At 55.2% G+C, this 15,255-nt stretch overlaps 1 protein-coding gene across 2 annotated transcripts in view; it reads left to right on the top strand.

Annotated features, from left to right (window-relative positions):
* Positions 1–15,255, top strand: part of TNXB (tenascin XB) — a 56,463-nt gene that overhangs the window by 19,959 nt on the left and 21,249 nt on the right. For both annotated transcript variants that reach the window (XM_049091960.1, XM_035697877.2), the window contains exons 9-19: positions 582–875; positions 2,616–2,906; positions 3,271–3,576; positions 5,116–5,475; positions 8,368–8,670; positions 9,856–10,155; positions 11,390–11,677; positions 11,920–12,228; positions 12,750–13,058; positions 13,191–13,493; positions 13,883–14,233. In XM_049091960.1, the coding sequence (XP_048947917.1) occupies positions 582–875; positions 2,616–2,906; positions 3,271–3,576; positions 5,116–5,475; positions 8,368–8,670; positions 9,856–10,155; positions 11,390–11,677; positions 11,920–12,228; positions 12,750–13,058; positions 13,191–13,493; positions 13,883–14,233 (3,414 nt within the window). The remainder of the gene's footprint in view (positions 1–581; positions 876–2,615; positions 2,907–3,270; positions 3,577–5,115; positions 5,476–8,367; positions 8,671–9,855; positions 10,156–11,389; positions 11,678–11,919; positions 12,229–12,749; positions 13,059–13,190; positions 13,494–13,882; positions 14,234–15,255) is intronic.

Here is a 15,255-nt window from a genome sequence, read left to right as displayed (position 1 = left end):
AGTAGGCTGTGCTCCATGGTCCCAGCAGCCAGTTTCTGCTGGGGATGGAGGTTCTTTAGGGTAGGGAGCTCCACAGGGATCAGGGCTTCAGAGACAGGTGAGGTTTGTGGTGTCAGTGAAGCCCAGGGCCTGGACTTCCTGGCTCTCAGGTTCCCTCCTGGTCCCTCTTTATGACTAGGGTAGCATACTCCCTGCCACTCCAGGTCAGGCTCAGCACTAGAAGAGAGGGAGGAGAGGGAGAGAAAAGTGGACAGAGGAGTCTTCAGCTGCTCCAGAGTGGCAAGGAGGAGGTTCTGACTCCGGAAGAACCAGGGATGACTGGAAACTCCCCCAGTGGTCTTGATGTGGAGAGGGACTGGGACCTTTGTGAGAGGTGGGGAAACTAGCACAAGGGGAGGGCTAATGCTGTCACTCCAGAACAGAGGAGGGCTGCTCACAGAGGCTTGAGGTGGGGAAGTGGAGGCTCTGGGGGAGGGAGCTGTCAAGGAAGGAGGGACCCAGCCGGCTGAGGAGAGGGAAGGAGACCAGGGACAAAGGTAACGGTTGAGTCCACCTGCTCAACTTCCGCCCCCACGTTCCAGACAGGGATGGGCCAAAGCCTGGGAAGACTTCTGCCCCACCACGCCTGGGTGAGCTAGCAGTGACTGACCAGACCTCTAGCTCCCTGCTCCTGCGCTGGACAGTTCCAGAGGGCGAGTTCGACTCCTTTGTGATCCAGTACAAGGACAGGAACGGACCCCAGGTGGTGCCTGTGGAGGGGTCCAAGCGCTCAGCCCTCATCACCAACCTGGACCTGGGACGCAAGTACAAATTCCTGCTCTATGGGCTCCTGGGCAAGAAGAGGCACAGCCCCCTGGTGGCTGAAGCCAAGATTTGTGAGTGAGATGGTCACACACACCCCTGCCCCTGCCCCCTGCACAACCTTGAAGGGGGTCTTCCCTGTGCTTTGGGAACACCAGGAAGGCTTCCTGGAGGCAGTGGGGCCTCAGATGAATCCAGAAGGGAAAACAGTGGTGGGTCCAGGCAGAGAGGTTGAGGAGGACAGTGCCAACAGAGGGAGCCATGGAGAGGCAGGAGCCAATGTGGCCCTGGAGGAGAATCTGTTACCTCACGATGGAGATCAGGGCAGCTGAGGGGACTGAGCTTGCCTGTGTAGGACTGAGGAGCTTAGAGCTCATTTGAGGGCCCTGGGCGGTTGGGGGGAGGGGCGGTCTGAAGGGTTTTAACTGGGAATGACATGATTTAATATTTATCTTACCAATAACAATGAGGCTGTTGCAGAAGCTAGCTGGAGAAGTGAGTTAAGAGCCAACAAGAAATGATACTGGCCCGCCTAGGATGGTGGCAGTGAGGCTGGATGAGGGAGGTGGAGGACAATGAGGAGGCCCAGGCAGTCCCATGTTTCTAGAGCAGACAGTCCTGTTCCCTGAGGCGAGGAACAGTGGAGGAGATGAACAGCACAGCATGGGACACTTAGATAAACCTCTTCGGAGCATAGGTTAACAAGATGTTCTAAGTGTATCAACACACTTACTGCCTACAGCGGCCCCGCGAGGCATGCCTGTTTATAGATGAGGAGAGTCAAGGCACAGAGAAGGACAGGGCACTTGAGCAGAAGTGGCAGGGCCACGGGGTTGTCACTGCTGCCCTCACAGGTCTGGAGAGCAGAGAGAAGGCCTGAAAGGGGGCATGGGGGGACAGGAGCCAGGGTGAGGGTGTTGGTGGAGAAGAGATGGTGGCCAACACTCAGAGCACGGGCAGAGGAAGAGGAGCATGCAGAGTAGCCCAAGGGAGTGACTGGCAGACGGGGGCACAGCCAGGGACAGTGGTGTCCTGGATGCCAAAATGAAGGGCGCGGTTAGACATATCAGATTCCATAAGAGTGATTCAGGGCTGTAGAGTGTCCACAGGACTTAGCAATGACCAGGTCACCACTGACTCTGGTGAGAGCTGCCAGTAGAGGGTGGAGCTGGATTAAGAGGGAGATAGAGGTGAGGACATGGCTACAACCAGTGTAGACGGCTCTTTCTGGAAGCTGGACTAGGACTAGAGAGCAAGCAGGGAGGTGGAGGCTGGAGGGAGCTAGCAGCCAAGGAGAGTTGCTCCCGCAAAGGCTGAGGGCACAGTGGCAGGGAGGGAAGGGTTGGTGGTGCAGGGTGGGAGAGAAGGAGGTGGGAGGCTCTCCCGCATTCAAGTACTCCAAAGATGGTGCTTCCCTCTCTTGAGGAAAAACCAACTGGTAGTTAAGCCTGGAAGCAGTAGAGATTGTCCTGGAAGACTTCCTTGGCTGTAGAGGCACAGAAAGGGATGGCCGGGCTCCCTTCTCTCTGAAGCCGTCCACTACGCTGCAGATAGTTAGGGCCACACCAGTCCATACAGTGCTTCTGTGCCATCTAGAACTTGGCACCCTTCCTTTAGGTGAGCACAGCTCTACGCCAGGGCGCACAGCTTGGCAAGCAGAGGCTGGCTGGATTTCAGTCCCTCCGTGCTCCCTCAGCCATGTACCTTTGTGCAGTGAACAGCCTGTACCACCTCACCCAACATCCATATGTGGGAGACAGAGTCCCCCCCTTCCTTTGACCTGTGTCCTCCTCTCTTCCCACCCCTCTTCCCAGTGCCGCTGAGTGATCCCAGCCCAGCAACTCCACCCCGCCTCGGAAAGCTGTGGGTGACAGATCCTACACCAGACTCCCTGCACCTCTCCTGGACTGTCCCCGAGGGCCAGTTTGACTCCTTTGTAGTACAATACAGGGACGGGGATGGACAGCCCCAGGTGATGCCCGTGGAGGGGCCTGAGCGCTCAGTCATCGTCTCCTCCCTGGACCCTAACCACAAGTACAGATTCACTCTGTTTGGGATTGCCAACAAGAAGCAGCATGGCCCCCTCACAGCTGATGGCACCACTAGTAAGTGGCAACTACCTAAGTCTCCCTGTGACCCCTCCCAGTCTTCCCCACACTTGCCCTCAGCTAGGAACCAGCTGGGGCTTCCCAGTGTGATGGCTGACTTGGATACCTGGCCCCACTCCCAGGCTGAGGGAAGCCAGCCTCCCCCGTACTGCTGGGTCCCTTCCATCCCATTCAGCTGCTCCCCAAGGCCCAGAGGATGTGTCATACCCTGACTGTGCCAGACTTCCCAGGAGTTCAGCACTCCTAATGGATGCTGACTGAATAGTGACTCCCTCCCCACTCAGATATGGCAGCCCATCCAAACCCCAATCCCCAATCTGGGGCTGCCAGTGCAGCCCTCACTGGATCCTCTTATTTACAGCATCGGAGAAGAGAGAGGAATCCCTCTACCCAGAGTCCCCAGAGCAGCCCCTGCTGGGGGAGCTGACGGTGACTGATTCAACCCCAGACTCCCTGCGCCTGTCCTGGACAGTGACCCAGGGCTCCTTCGACTCCTTTGTGGTCCAGTACAAGGATGCACAGGGGCAGCCCCAGGCAGTGCCTGTCAGGGGGGATGAGAATGAGGTCACCATCCCTGGCTTGGAGTCCCACCGGAAGTATAAGATGAACCTCTATGGGCTTCATGGCAGGCAGCGTGTGGGGCCTGTGTCTGTGGTGGCCACCACAGGTAAGTCAGGGTTGCTCAGGCCTCCCTCCACCAGCCCTGTCTTCTGAGCAGGACCTGGTCCGGGGCTCCTTTGTACCTCCCTCTGCCTTCTCTTTCCGGGCTGCATGTCTGCCAAGCCTCTACCCTCTACTTCCCCACATCCCAGGACTTCTCATCCAGCCACCAGCCCCTGACCTTTTTCTGGGCCCTGTTTCTCCATCTCCAAAAACAGGTCTCATTTTCCCCACTCTGAACACCTGGAACACCTCCACCCCAGGCTGCCCTGCCCACAGATATCCTCAGCCACTGTGTTCCTTCCCCTACGCTGGCCTGGCTGGAGCTGCTGTCATTTCTGAGCTCCCATTGGCAACTGCTCGCACCCTCCCACCACTGCTGCTCTGCTCAGAGCTCACAGCTCCAAGGCACAAGAGTCCCTCATTTCCCCAGCTTCTTTCTGGCATGAAAAGGCCTCATTCCAGACCCCACATCCCTGACTCCCAAGCAACTGGGAATGGGGCAAAGGCCTTCCTTTCATTCCCCCACCACTCTGCACTTCTCCACCTGTCCACCCTCTCCCTGGTCAGCACCATTTCTGTGGTTGTGTAGCCTTGTGGTTGGAGCACAGACTCTGGATCCAAGTGCCTAGACTTTAATCCTAGCTCTACAATGTACTGCCTGTGGGACCTTGTGTGAATTATGAACCTCTCTGTATCTCGGCTTCCTCATCTGTCCAGTGAGGATAATGAACAGTCAGTGTACAAACCTACGTGCTTAGAGCAGTACCCCGCACACCAAACTGCTATTCAAGAGTGACCTGCTCCTCATCCCTAGCTCTCTTCCTTCCCAGTTTCCTTTTCTTCTCCTTATCTCCCTGCCTTGCCTATCCTTGCCTGCTCCTTCCTCAGTCTCCTGTCTCATGAGTAGTACTCTAAGGACCAGGGAGTGGGTCACAGAAGCCAGTCTCCCTTCTCCAAGGAGCCTCAGCAAAGACCTACTTGTCAGAAAGTGGGTAGGTGCCCTCGGGGCGGTGATTCTAGACTCAGCCAAGGAAGGGCATGGCCCTCCCGAGCCCTCCACCCTCAAATCTCTCTCCCGCTCTTATCTGAAAGGAGGCACAGGGTTGCCCAGGGAAGCCTCAGCCAGGGCACCTTCTGTCTGGTGTCCTGGTAGGTGGGGTGGGGGCCACTGGAAATCCCTGGGGAGGTGCTGGAGCTGAAAGGGAGGAAGGCAGATGGGAAGAGGCCTTAATGTCCTTCAATCCCCAGAGCTCAGCACTGTCCATGGACACGCTAGGAAATTCCTCAGAGATTCCTCTCTTCCCATCTCAGCTCCTTTCTCAGACATGAGAGGAGACTCCCACCCCGACAGAACCCGCCAGCACCATTCTACCAGCAGTACCTGACGGGTCAGGGGTCTGTCTCCACTCTCTCCAATGAGCTACTGAATGGCTAATGCAAAAGCTACCCAAACCCCAAAGCCTGTAGCTTGAGGACTTTATTTGCTGAATGACCAACAAAGCAAGTCATGCTGTAAGCCCATATCCCCCATCTCTTCTCTCAGCCCCTCAGGACATTGTAGAGGAGACTCCTAGTGCCACCGAGGTGGAGGAGACCCCCACACCTACAGAACCCAGCACGGAGGCCCCAGAGCCCCCCGAGAAGCCCCTCCTGGGGGAGCTGACAGTGACGGGATCCTCCCCAGACTCCCTGAGCCTCTCCTGGACCGTCCCCCAGGGCCACTTTGACTCCTTCACTGTCCAGTACAAGGACAGGGACGGGCGGCCCCAGGTGGTGCGTGTCCCGGGCGACGAGAGTGAGGTGACCGTTGGGGGTCTGGAGCCGGGACGCAAGTACAAGATGCACCTGTATGGCCTGGACAGGGGGCGGCGCGTGGGCCCCGTGTCCACCGTGGGCCTGACCGGTGAGTGAGGGTGGGGCCTATTTCCTTTTCCTCCCACCAGTGCCCCCTATCCTCCCCAGGCCATGGCTCTCCCTTGCTGTGGTGGTCGCTTGAGGCCCCCCACTGCTTGGGGAAGACCCAGAAGAGCAGCTCACTGGGGAGTGGGCTATCACCAGCTTTGTGACCTCAAGCGATTTTTAACCTTTCTGTGTCTCTGTTTCCTCATGTGTAGGAGGAGGATAGGAACAGCTGCCCCACAGAGCTGTAGCAAAGAGTGAATAAGTTAATGAGTTAACAGACACAAAGCACTAAGAAAGGGTCGAGTACAGAGTGCACATGCTATCAGCATTGCCATAATGATGGTTATAGTTACCCTTAGCCTGGGGTCTGCTCTGTCCCCTTTAGCTGACAGATGTGCATGAGGCATGGCTTCTTCATCACTGTAGCTGGAAACTTTCTGTGCCACTCATCCAGTCAGTGACCTTATAGGAAAGAGGGACATCCGTCCCATCCCTTCTCTTGGGCACAGGTATGGGGCCGTCTGGCACCACAGAGGACCCAACCTAGGCATCTTCTCTCCAGAGCCCCAGCGCCAGGGGCCAGAACAGAGGCAGGCCTCTCAGAAGGGGTGTCTCTTTTCCCTTCACTCACTGAAACAATGACACTTATTTTTTCAAAACCAACTTTTACTATAGGGGGAAAGATTAAAAACTTAAAAGCAGAAAAACAGGTTTTCAGAACCTGGTTCCTCTATTTCCACACAGCCCAACCTCACAGTGACCTGGCTGGCTTAGTTTCCAGAACCTTCTACTCCTAATTTCTTTTTGTTCTTCAGTTAGCACTGAGAGTAGGGAGAGGGAAAGCCACCCCAGTTACTGTCCTGCAGGCCTAAAGTAGCAGGGTAGAGGCTCGTGCCCAGCCCAGACATGCTGCTAAGGTTTCTCTTAAGTGACCCTCCATCTGCTGTCTGTCCCAGGCAGCCACACTGGGCTCTGTGAGTCTCTGTCCCTGGTCCCTGGGTAAGAAGAGACTGTGTTGGGCACTGACTGAGCTGGCTAAGGCAGTGCGGTAAAAGGAAAATTAAGTTTGGGAATTTGACAGAGTTCTGCTTATGGCTTTCTTGGTTCTTGGCTTTGTGATCAAGCATGATGTTCATTATCAGAGCAGGAAGGTGATGGGTAGCTGGAACTTGCTGAGCTGCCCGAGGTACCATGTGGCACATGCTGTACCATTGCCAGAAGAGGTGTATATGGCCTATTAGAAACATTTCTTTTTTTTTTTTTTTTTGAAACATTTCTAAATTAGAAAAACATTGTGTCAAGTGCTGCATGGGGACAGCTGTGCTCATGGGTGGTTATAATTCCACCTTTTCCAGTAAAGCCAAGGCACAACAAGGAGGCTTATTTGATGGCGGAGCGACAGTTATTCTCCTTCATGGGAAGAAGTACGGAGAGGGCAAAAGTGAGCAGGAAGTAGATGCTATAGGAGTCATCAGAGCTAGAAGGGGCATGAAACACCATCAGGCCTGCTACCTGGTACCTAGTAGATGCTCTGTACGTGTTAGCCACTCTTACTCCCCCTCCGTCCCTGCCCTCCCCACTCAGACTCATTTGTGTCTTTCAGAGGCCTCCAAAACAGCGCATTTTTAAAACAGGTTTTTATCTCTCTAGAGCCTAGTCTTTATCCTCCCACAGAAGCCAAATGGCTATTGGGAGCCCACCCACCCAGCTACCTCCTCCACTGTTTTATTTCTTGGGACCACCTTCCAGCTTTGGTCATTATTGAGGAGTACCTCTCAGGCTCAGCTGATTCTGGGGTGTGGTGCCCGCCAGGACCTGAACTCGGCCTTTCCCAGCCGAGACCACTCGTTCATTTAACAAACATTTGTGAAGCACCCACTGGGTGCTGGGCACACAGCATCGAGCAAGGCAAAGCCCCTCCCTGTGGAGCTCACATTCTAGCAGAGGGAAAGAGACAGCAAACTCTACACATCTCTCTGTGGTACTGTATATGACTGTGATGAGACCTGGAGAAAAGCAAAGTCCAACAGGTGAGATAGTGAATGGTGGGAAGGAGAATGGAAAGGGCCTCTCTGAAGGAAGACCTGAAGGAGGGAAAGGAGAAGGCACTTTGGGAAGAATATCCCAGGCAGAGGAAGGGGCCCTGACCATCTGTAGACAAGCCAGGAATGTTTGGAATGGCTGGGGCATGATATGTAAGAGATGATCAAAGCCCCATGTAAGGACTTGGCTTTTGCCCCAGTGAGATGGAAGTCATTGCAGGAACAGGCTCTGACTCATGTCTTAACGGTGGAGGGGGGGTGAGGGTGGTGGAGGGAGAGGGTTTAGGAGACCCTTGTCATCCAGTAAGAGCCAGTGGTGCTTGGAGATGGCGGCAGTTGAGTGGAGTTAGGAGGGGTTCAGCTTCTGAAGGTCTTGCTGACAGAACTTACTCCCAGGCAAGATGTAGGTTGGGAGGGGACTCATGGGAGATGCCCAGAATGAAGTGGTGGCTTCACTGAGGTGGGGAGGCTGTGACAGTGTAGGTGTGGAGAGGTGTCCCTAGGGGAACTTGGTTGTGGACTTCATGAGTTTGAGACACAGGAGGCACCCGAGGAAAACACCAGGCAAACATGAGTCTGCAGGGCCCGAGGGAGGGACTTGGAGCCACTGACACACAGCTGGAGGGTCAGCAGCCGTCCCAGGGTCTCAGTGACCATGGATGCCCCTCCTCAACCCCAGCACAGCCCCAGATCCTGACAGGGACTTAGGGAGGGGTTGTGGCCAGACAGATGTTGCCAATCAGTGTAGTTTTACCTCAGAGCCACCTCATGGGCACCACAAAAACAACAGATGTAATAACTAATGAGGGAAAAAGGAGCTTTTCCTCACGGCCTTCCACCGTCTGTCTCAGCTCCACAACCGGAAGAGACTCCAGCCACAGAGCCCCCTCTGGAGCCACGCCTGGGAGAGCTGACAGTGACAGATGTGATGCCCAGCTCCATGGGCCTCGAATGGACAGTCCCTGAGGGCCAATTTGACTCCTTCGTGGTCCAGTACAAGGACAGGGACGGGCAGCCCCAGGTGGTGCCTGTGGCCGCAGACCAGCGCAAGGTCACCATCCCTGGCCTGCACCCTGCACACAAATACAAGATGAATTTCTACGGGCTCCATGATGGGCAGCGCATGGGCCCCCTCTCTGTGGTAGCTGTGACTGGTGAGTGAGCAGGGGTGAGGCAGTTCTCGGGTCACCCAGAATCCCCCCACCCCACAAGCCCTCCCGCAGGTCCTGTCTGGGTGGCCTCCATGGGTCCTCACTGAGGTCACAGGCACTGTCTGTTCCCTGACCCCTTGGCTTCTCCCCAGGCTAGAACCTGCCCTACCCTCCAGTGCCCCTCCATACTGCCCTCTCCCCAGGCAGGAATGTCCTGCTTCCAGCTGACCTAAATCCTCTGGCAGACGCTGTCTCCCCTGACTGTCCACAGCTGTTTTCTTCGTTTCTCTCAAAACCCTGCTGTGACTTGGACTTCTCCTGAAGTGCTTTTTCATTTGGGCTTACAGTACAGGCATCCCTTGAGTCTCTTCTCAGAGGCCCTCAGTGCCCTGGGGTTATAGTCTGCCTTTCTGCTGGAAATGACCCTTGCTCTTGGCTTCATGGGCACAGGTTTCCATTATTTTTCTGCCATGGTGGCTGATGAAACCCATGGACTCCTCTCAGGGCAGTGCTTTAAAATCTACAACATGAATGCATAGGGTTAGAGAGGAAATCAATTATATTGATATTCAATTATCAAAATATTTTATTTTTTTGAGATTTTAGAGTTTTTATTTATTTGACCTAGAGACAGAGAGAGCACAAGCAGAGGGAGCGGCAGGCAGAGGGAGAGAGAGAAGCAGACTCCCCACTGAGCAGGGAGCCCAACTCGACTCAGGGCGCTCGATCCCAGGAGTGGCTGAGATCATGACCTTAGCTGAAGGCAGACTCTTAATGGACTGAGCCACCTGGGTGCCTCCTGCTAAAATATTTTTAATTCAAATTTATGATTTAGTAATACAGGAACTTCTTCATTATCCGTTAAATAATGAGGCTAGTGGCATAACCTCCCCATATTTAGAAGCAGGATGAGTATAAATGGTATTTTGAAGTTTTTGCAGTCATTCTAAGGTGACATGAAAACATCCATTGATGTCACAAGTACTGCTGGCATCACAGTGACTGGCTGCCTTTATTCATCATTGAAGGAAATGCTACATTTCAGTTAGAGGTCAGAGAAAAAGTAGATGTGCCTGTGTCTCATCTTAGTTCGAGGCCTCCTTGAGGCCTTGGGAGCCCAGGAGCCCTTGGGGTGGGGGAATTCTTCTGCCCGAGATCTCAGCTATGTTCTGTTTTCCTGGATCCTAGCTCCCCTCCCACCAGCCCCAGCCACAGAGTCCCTCCAAGAGCCACAGCTGGGGGAGCTGACAGTGACAGACGTGACCCTGGACTCTGTTAGCCTCTCGTGGACAGTCCCCGAGGGTGAATTCGACTCCTTCGTGGTCCAGTACAAGGACAGAGATGGACAGCCCCGGGGGGTGCCTGTGGCCGCAGACCAGCGTGAGGTCACCGTCCCTGGCCTGGAACCCAGCAGGAAGTACAGATTCCTGCTCTACGGGCTTCAGAATGGGAAGAGACGCAGTCCAGTCTCTGTGGAGGCAAAGACAGGTGAGACCCGCCTGGGCCCCCAGCAGCCTTCCCACCTTTCTTCACACCGCCTGATCTTTTTCTTTCTGCCAGGCTTCCCTGCCAGGCATCCCTTTCCCAGGCTTCCCCTTCCTTTGTCCCCAGGACAAAGGCTTCCCTTTGTCCATCTCTTCTGTTTCGTTTGGAAAGCCACACTGCCTGCCCCAATTCAAGGCCAGTGAAAGATGGGGCCAGTCCCTGGGTCTGCTTCCCCCACTGACTTTTTCTCTCTTCTCATTTCCACTCCTGTTGAATGGGGGAAGCCTCTTTAGGACCCTTCCTGGAAGGTGGGACATGGGAGACTGGGGGTGTGGGAGTACAGGGAGCCAGGGGCCCTTTCCATCTGCCTGGGCCTTGCAGCCCTCAGCCTTACGCAGCCCTCACCTCCTGGGAGTTTTGGGTCACCACCTTCTCATTCTACCGTCTCAGGCCTGTCAGGTCCCCTGTCTGCTTCCCCTAGAGGGCCCTGTTCTTCCTGTGCCCTCTTCCCGGAGGCTCGGAAACTGGGAAGCAGAGGAGCCCAGGGCTGACTGCCCAGCCAGGCCCCATCGGGCCCAGCGCAGCTGTGCCCCTTTTCTGGGTTTCAGTCCAGGCCTTCCCCCGCCCCTGGGGGTTCCCTGATGCCAGAAAACTCTAGCAATAACAATGCTGTCAGCATCCTCCCTGGCCAAGAAGGCAGCAGGCCAGCTCCTTCCCAGGCCTCAGGATGGCTTTAGGGCAGACACCAGATCCTTTCTCCATGTGAACTCCCGCTCTTCCCCCCACCAAGTAGGCAGCCCCCACTTCTCCACCAGGTCCCATGAGGGCCACCTCCGTCACAATACCCTGCTTTCCCATCTGCTGTCTACACTCATCAGGGATCCTGTGCCCCTTCTGATGTCCCCAAGGGTCAGTCAGATCATAAAGGGTAGGCTCCTTGGTAAAAGGAAAGAAGTAATCCAAGCTGCACCCTGCTAGGAAAAGAGCCTGGACAGCAGGAGGAATAAGATAAGCAGGAAGCTAGGGGTTCTTTTTTTTCCCCCAGAGATGTCACATTGGCCAAGTGGAGGGAGGCATGGGCTGGCTGGGGATGGTGACAGAGATGGGAGGATGATGGAAATATTTTGGGGAAGCGCTGATCATTTGGACAGCCCTGGGTTTTTCCAACTCTAGTGGGAAGCAGTCAAAGAGTCATTCTGGAAAAAAAATAAACACAAGAATCTTTTCTCTCTGTCAGCTTCCCAAGGTGACGCCAGCCTCGGGGCCACACCCCGGCTCGGGGAGCTGTGGGTGACAGATCCCACCCTGGACTCGCTGCGCCTCTCCTGGACAGTCCCTGAGGGCCACTTTGACTCCTTTGTGGTCCAGTTCAAGGACAGGGATGGGCCCCGGGTGGTGCCCGTGGAGGGCCACAAGCGCTCGGTCACAATTACCCCTCTGGATGCTGGCCGCAAGTACAGATTCCTCCTTTATGGGCTCCTGGGCAAGAGCCGCCATAGCCCCCTCACTGCCGAGGGCACCACAGGTGAGGGTGTCTCTGTCAGGGCCAGTCTCTGCTCCTGGGGCTCCCCTGGGGAAGGTGGCAGCACACAGCCAGGCCAGGGAGGGAGATGGCTGCCATCGCAGTAGTTACTCTCCTCACATAGTACTAGCCCTGTAGGACTCAGCCATGGCAAAGCCCTGTCCCCAGACCTCTCAGTCTTGCCCTTTCAGGTCACCCAAGCTACCAGAAACAGCTTAGCCGCTTCGTCTCTGTCTCTATCTCAGAGCCCTGGAGTGATGTGGATGATGCTAGAACAAAGCATCCCCCAAAGCCCCATCTTGGGAAGGAGCTACAGGTGACCAGCATGACAGCAGACTCTGTGAGCCTCGCATGGACAGTCCCTGAGGGCCACTTTGACTCCTTTGTGGTCCAGTACAAGGACAAGGATGGGCAGCCCCAGGTGGTGCCTGTGGAGGGCAGCCTCAGGGAGGTTAGCATCTCGGGCCTGGATCCGGCCCGCAGGTATAAGCTGCTTCTCTACGGGCTACACCAAGGGAAACGTGTGGGTCCCATCTCTACCATCGCCTTGACTGGTGAGTGAGGCTGTGACCAGAATGCGCCGTCCCTCCTCCTGGTGTCAGCTTTCCTGGTCTGACCGAGCCAGGGGATTTCTGAGCTTCCTATTTCCCTTCTTTTAGGGGAAGGGATAGCCTTATTGAGGCATAATTCACATAAAATTTTATGTGAACAGTGAGTTTTGGTAGATGTATAAGTCATGAAACCATTACCACAGTTGAAATATAAAACATTTCCAGCGACCCCAGAACCCATTTGCCCCTTTGCAATCAGTTCCCCAAATCCCAGCCTCTGTCAGCCACTAACTGCTTTCTCTCCTTATGGTTTTGCCTTTGTAAGCCTCTCACTTAACAGAATCATACAATAAGCACTCTGCACTGGGTTTCTAACATAATGCTTTGGGAATTCATCCCCCTGTTCCATAGTTGGTCATTTTTATTACTGACCTCTAGCCTTCACCTACTCCCCTCCTTCCCTCTCCTTGGAGAGTCTTGTAGCAGCAGCCCAGTCACCCATACCTACCTGTCTCTCTGTACAGTGCCCAGAGAACCTATGAAAGCCGAGGCCCTAAGTCCTCAAAGGCCTGAGCCTCGCTTAGGGGAGGTGACTGTGGAGGAAGCCACCCCAGACACGTTGCATCTCTCCTGGACTGTGATGGAGGGCGAATTTGACTCCTTTGAAGTCGAGTACACAGATGAAGATAGGCAACTCCAAGTAGTCAGGTTAGATGGTGACCGGAATGACATCATCCTCTCTGGCCTGGAATCTGACCACAGATACCTAGTGAACCTGTATGGTTTCCATGGCCAGCAGCGAGTGGGCCCTGCCCACATCGAAGCCCTGACAGGTGAGTGAGGAGAACTTCACTCTATCTGCTTCCTGCCAAATGGCTGTAGAGCCTGGAGGAGAGCAAAGTCCCCATGTTCGCCTGGCCTCTTTCTCTCACGTCCTACTCTCTCTCTCTCCTGTCTGTGTTCAGTCGCAAGGGAAGAGGAGGATGAACCTTCAGAGCCTCCCATCAAGCCACACCTGGGGGAGCTGGCAGTGACCAAAGCCACCCCCAACTCCCTGCACCTGTCCTGGACCATCCCCGAGGGCCAGTTTGGCCACTTCCTGGTCCAGTACAAGAATGGGGATGGGCAGCCCAAGGCGGTGAGGGTGCCAGGGCATGAAGACGGGGTCACCATCTCAGGCCTGGAGCCAGACCACAAGTACAAGATGAACCTGTATGGCTTCCACGGTGGCCAGCGCATGGGCCCCATCTCTGCCATTGGGGTGACAGGTGAGTAGCCAGTGGAAGCCTCAGGGTTGGGCCAGTGGCAGGACCCCCCTCTCTCAGGTAATGGGTGAGTGGGGTGCAGGAGGCCCTTCTGCTCAAGGTGCTCCCCTGCTGGGGCTCCCTGAGGACCGAGGGGGTCCTCCCATGCAGAGAAGGGCGGGCCTCCGTGAGCTGTGCTGGTGGCTGGACAGGCTTCCCCATGGCTGACCCTGGAGGCTCCCAGCATGTTTGTGAGATGTGGGCTGAGCAAGCCCACCCAGCCCCGAGGATGGGCTTCACTGAACTGAATCGGGAGCCCCCAGACCCGGTCACAGCTTCTCCATCCTTCTCCTAAGACCTGAGGATGTCTCCCGGGGACCCTGCCTCACCCTCTCCATGTGTCTCTTTCTCAGCTGCAGAAGAAGAGACGCCAACCCCCACCGAGGTGGAGGAGACCCCCAGCCCCACAGAACCCAGCACAGAGGCCCCAGAGCCCCCCAAGGAGCCCCTCCTGGGGGAGCTGACGGTGACGGGATCCTCCCCAGACTCCCTGAGCCTCTCCTGGACCGTCCCCCAGGGCCACTTTGACTCCTTCACTGTCCAGTACAAGGACAGGGATGGGCGGCCCCAGGTGGTGCGTGTCCCGGGCGACGAGAGTGAGGTGACTGTTGGGGGTCTGGAGCCGGGACGCAAGTACAAGATGCACCTGTATGGCCTGGACAGGGGGCGGCGCGTGGGCCCCGTGTCCACCGTGGGCCTGACCGGTGAGTGACGGCGGGGACCTTCAGGGTTGGGCTGGGTAAAGTCTCATTGGTGGAGCCTCCAGAGTGTCCTCCACTGGAAATCCAGGAACCTAAAGCCTCACCTAACCTGCCCTCCACCCAGTAACATGTCAGGACAGGTGTGATGTGGGGTGGAAGCCGAAGGCCAGGGACGTGCCAGGCATGTGCCCGAGAGGTATGTGGGGTGGAAGCCTTCGAGGCAGTGATCCACTGACCCATGTGTGGCTTTCTGTTTTGCCTGGGAACCCTGGAAAGATCTTTGTGTGTGTGTGTGTGTGTGTGTGTGTGTGTGTGTGTGTATGCGTGGTTGGGAAATGCCATGAAATATTAATTCATCAGCTCAACAAATACCCAATATGTAAGATTGGATACACACAAAGAGAAAGAAGAGCATAAGGAGCTCCCGTGTGTCCATTGCCCTGTTGCAGCCTAGTATTAACTCCTGGCCAGTCTGGCTCCTCTGCACCCCGCCCACCCCTTGCCTCCCCCCACTGGAATGTATTCTTCATTCACAGCTTTCCTGAGATATAATTTACATGCCTCAAAGTTCACCTGCTTTAAGTATACAGCGTAATGATTTTTAGTCTATTTACAGGGTTGTCCCACCCCTATCTAATTTCCTTTACGCCCAAAGAGCATTCCGTTGTATGGATATATTATTGCTGTATTGGTAAACTCAACCCAGATGCTCTATACTTCATCCCGTACCTCGTGGCTTCATGTTTAGTGTGTTACTCTTTTTAAAAAAGACTATTTAAGAGGAGTCCGGGTGGCTCAGTGGGTTAAGCTTCCGGCTCTGGATTTCGGCTCAGGTCATGATCTCAAGGTCATGACTGGAGTTCACTGGAGTGAACCTGATCATGGCAGAGAGAAAGTTCTAATTATACTAGGGCTCCCGGGCATGGGGAGTCAGGCTGCGAACCAGCCATCAGGCAAAGAGGTGTGTGTGTGTGTGTGTGTGTGTGTGTGTGTGTCCGGAGGTCCTGGGGCCGGGCCAGGACCGG

The sequence above is a fragment of the Canis lupus genome, chromosome 12 (assembly GCF_003254725.2).
Source record: "Canis lupus dingo isolate Sandy chromosome 12, ASM325472v2, whole genome shotgun sequence".
NCBI lineage: Eukaryota > Metazoa > Chordata > Mammalia > Carnivora > Canidae > Canis > Canis lupus.
This window is presented reverse-complemented; position numbering and strand designations above follow the sequence as displayed.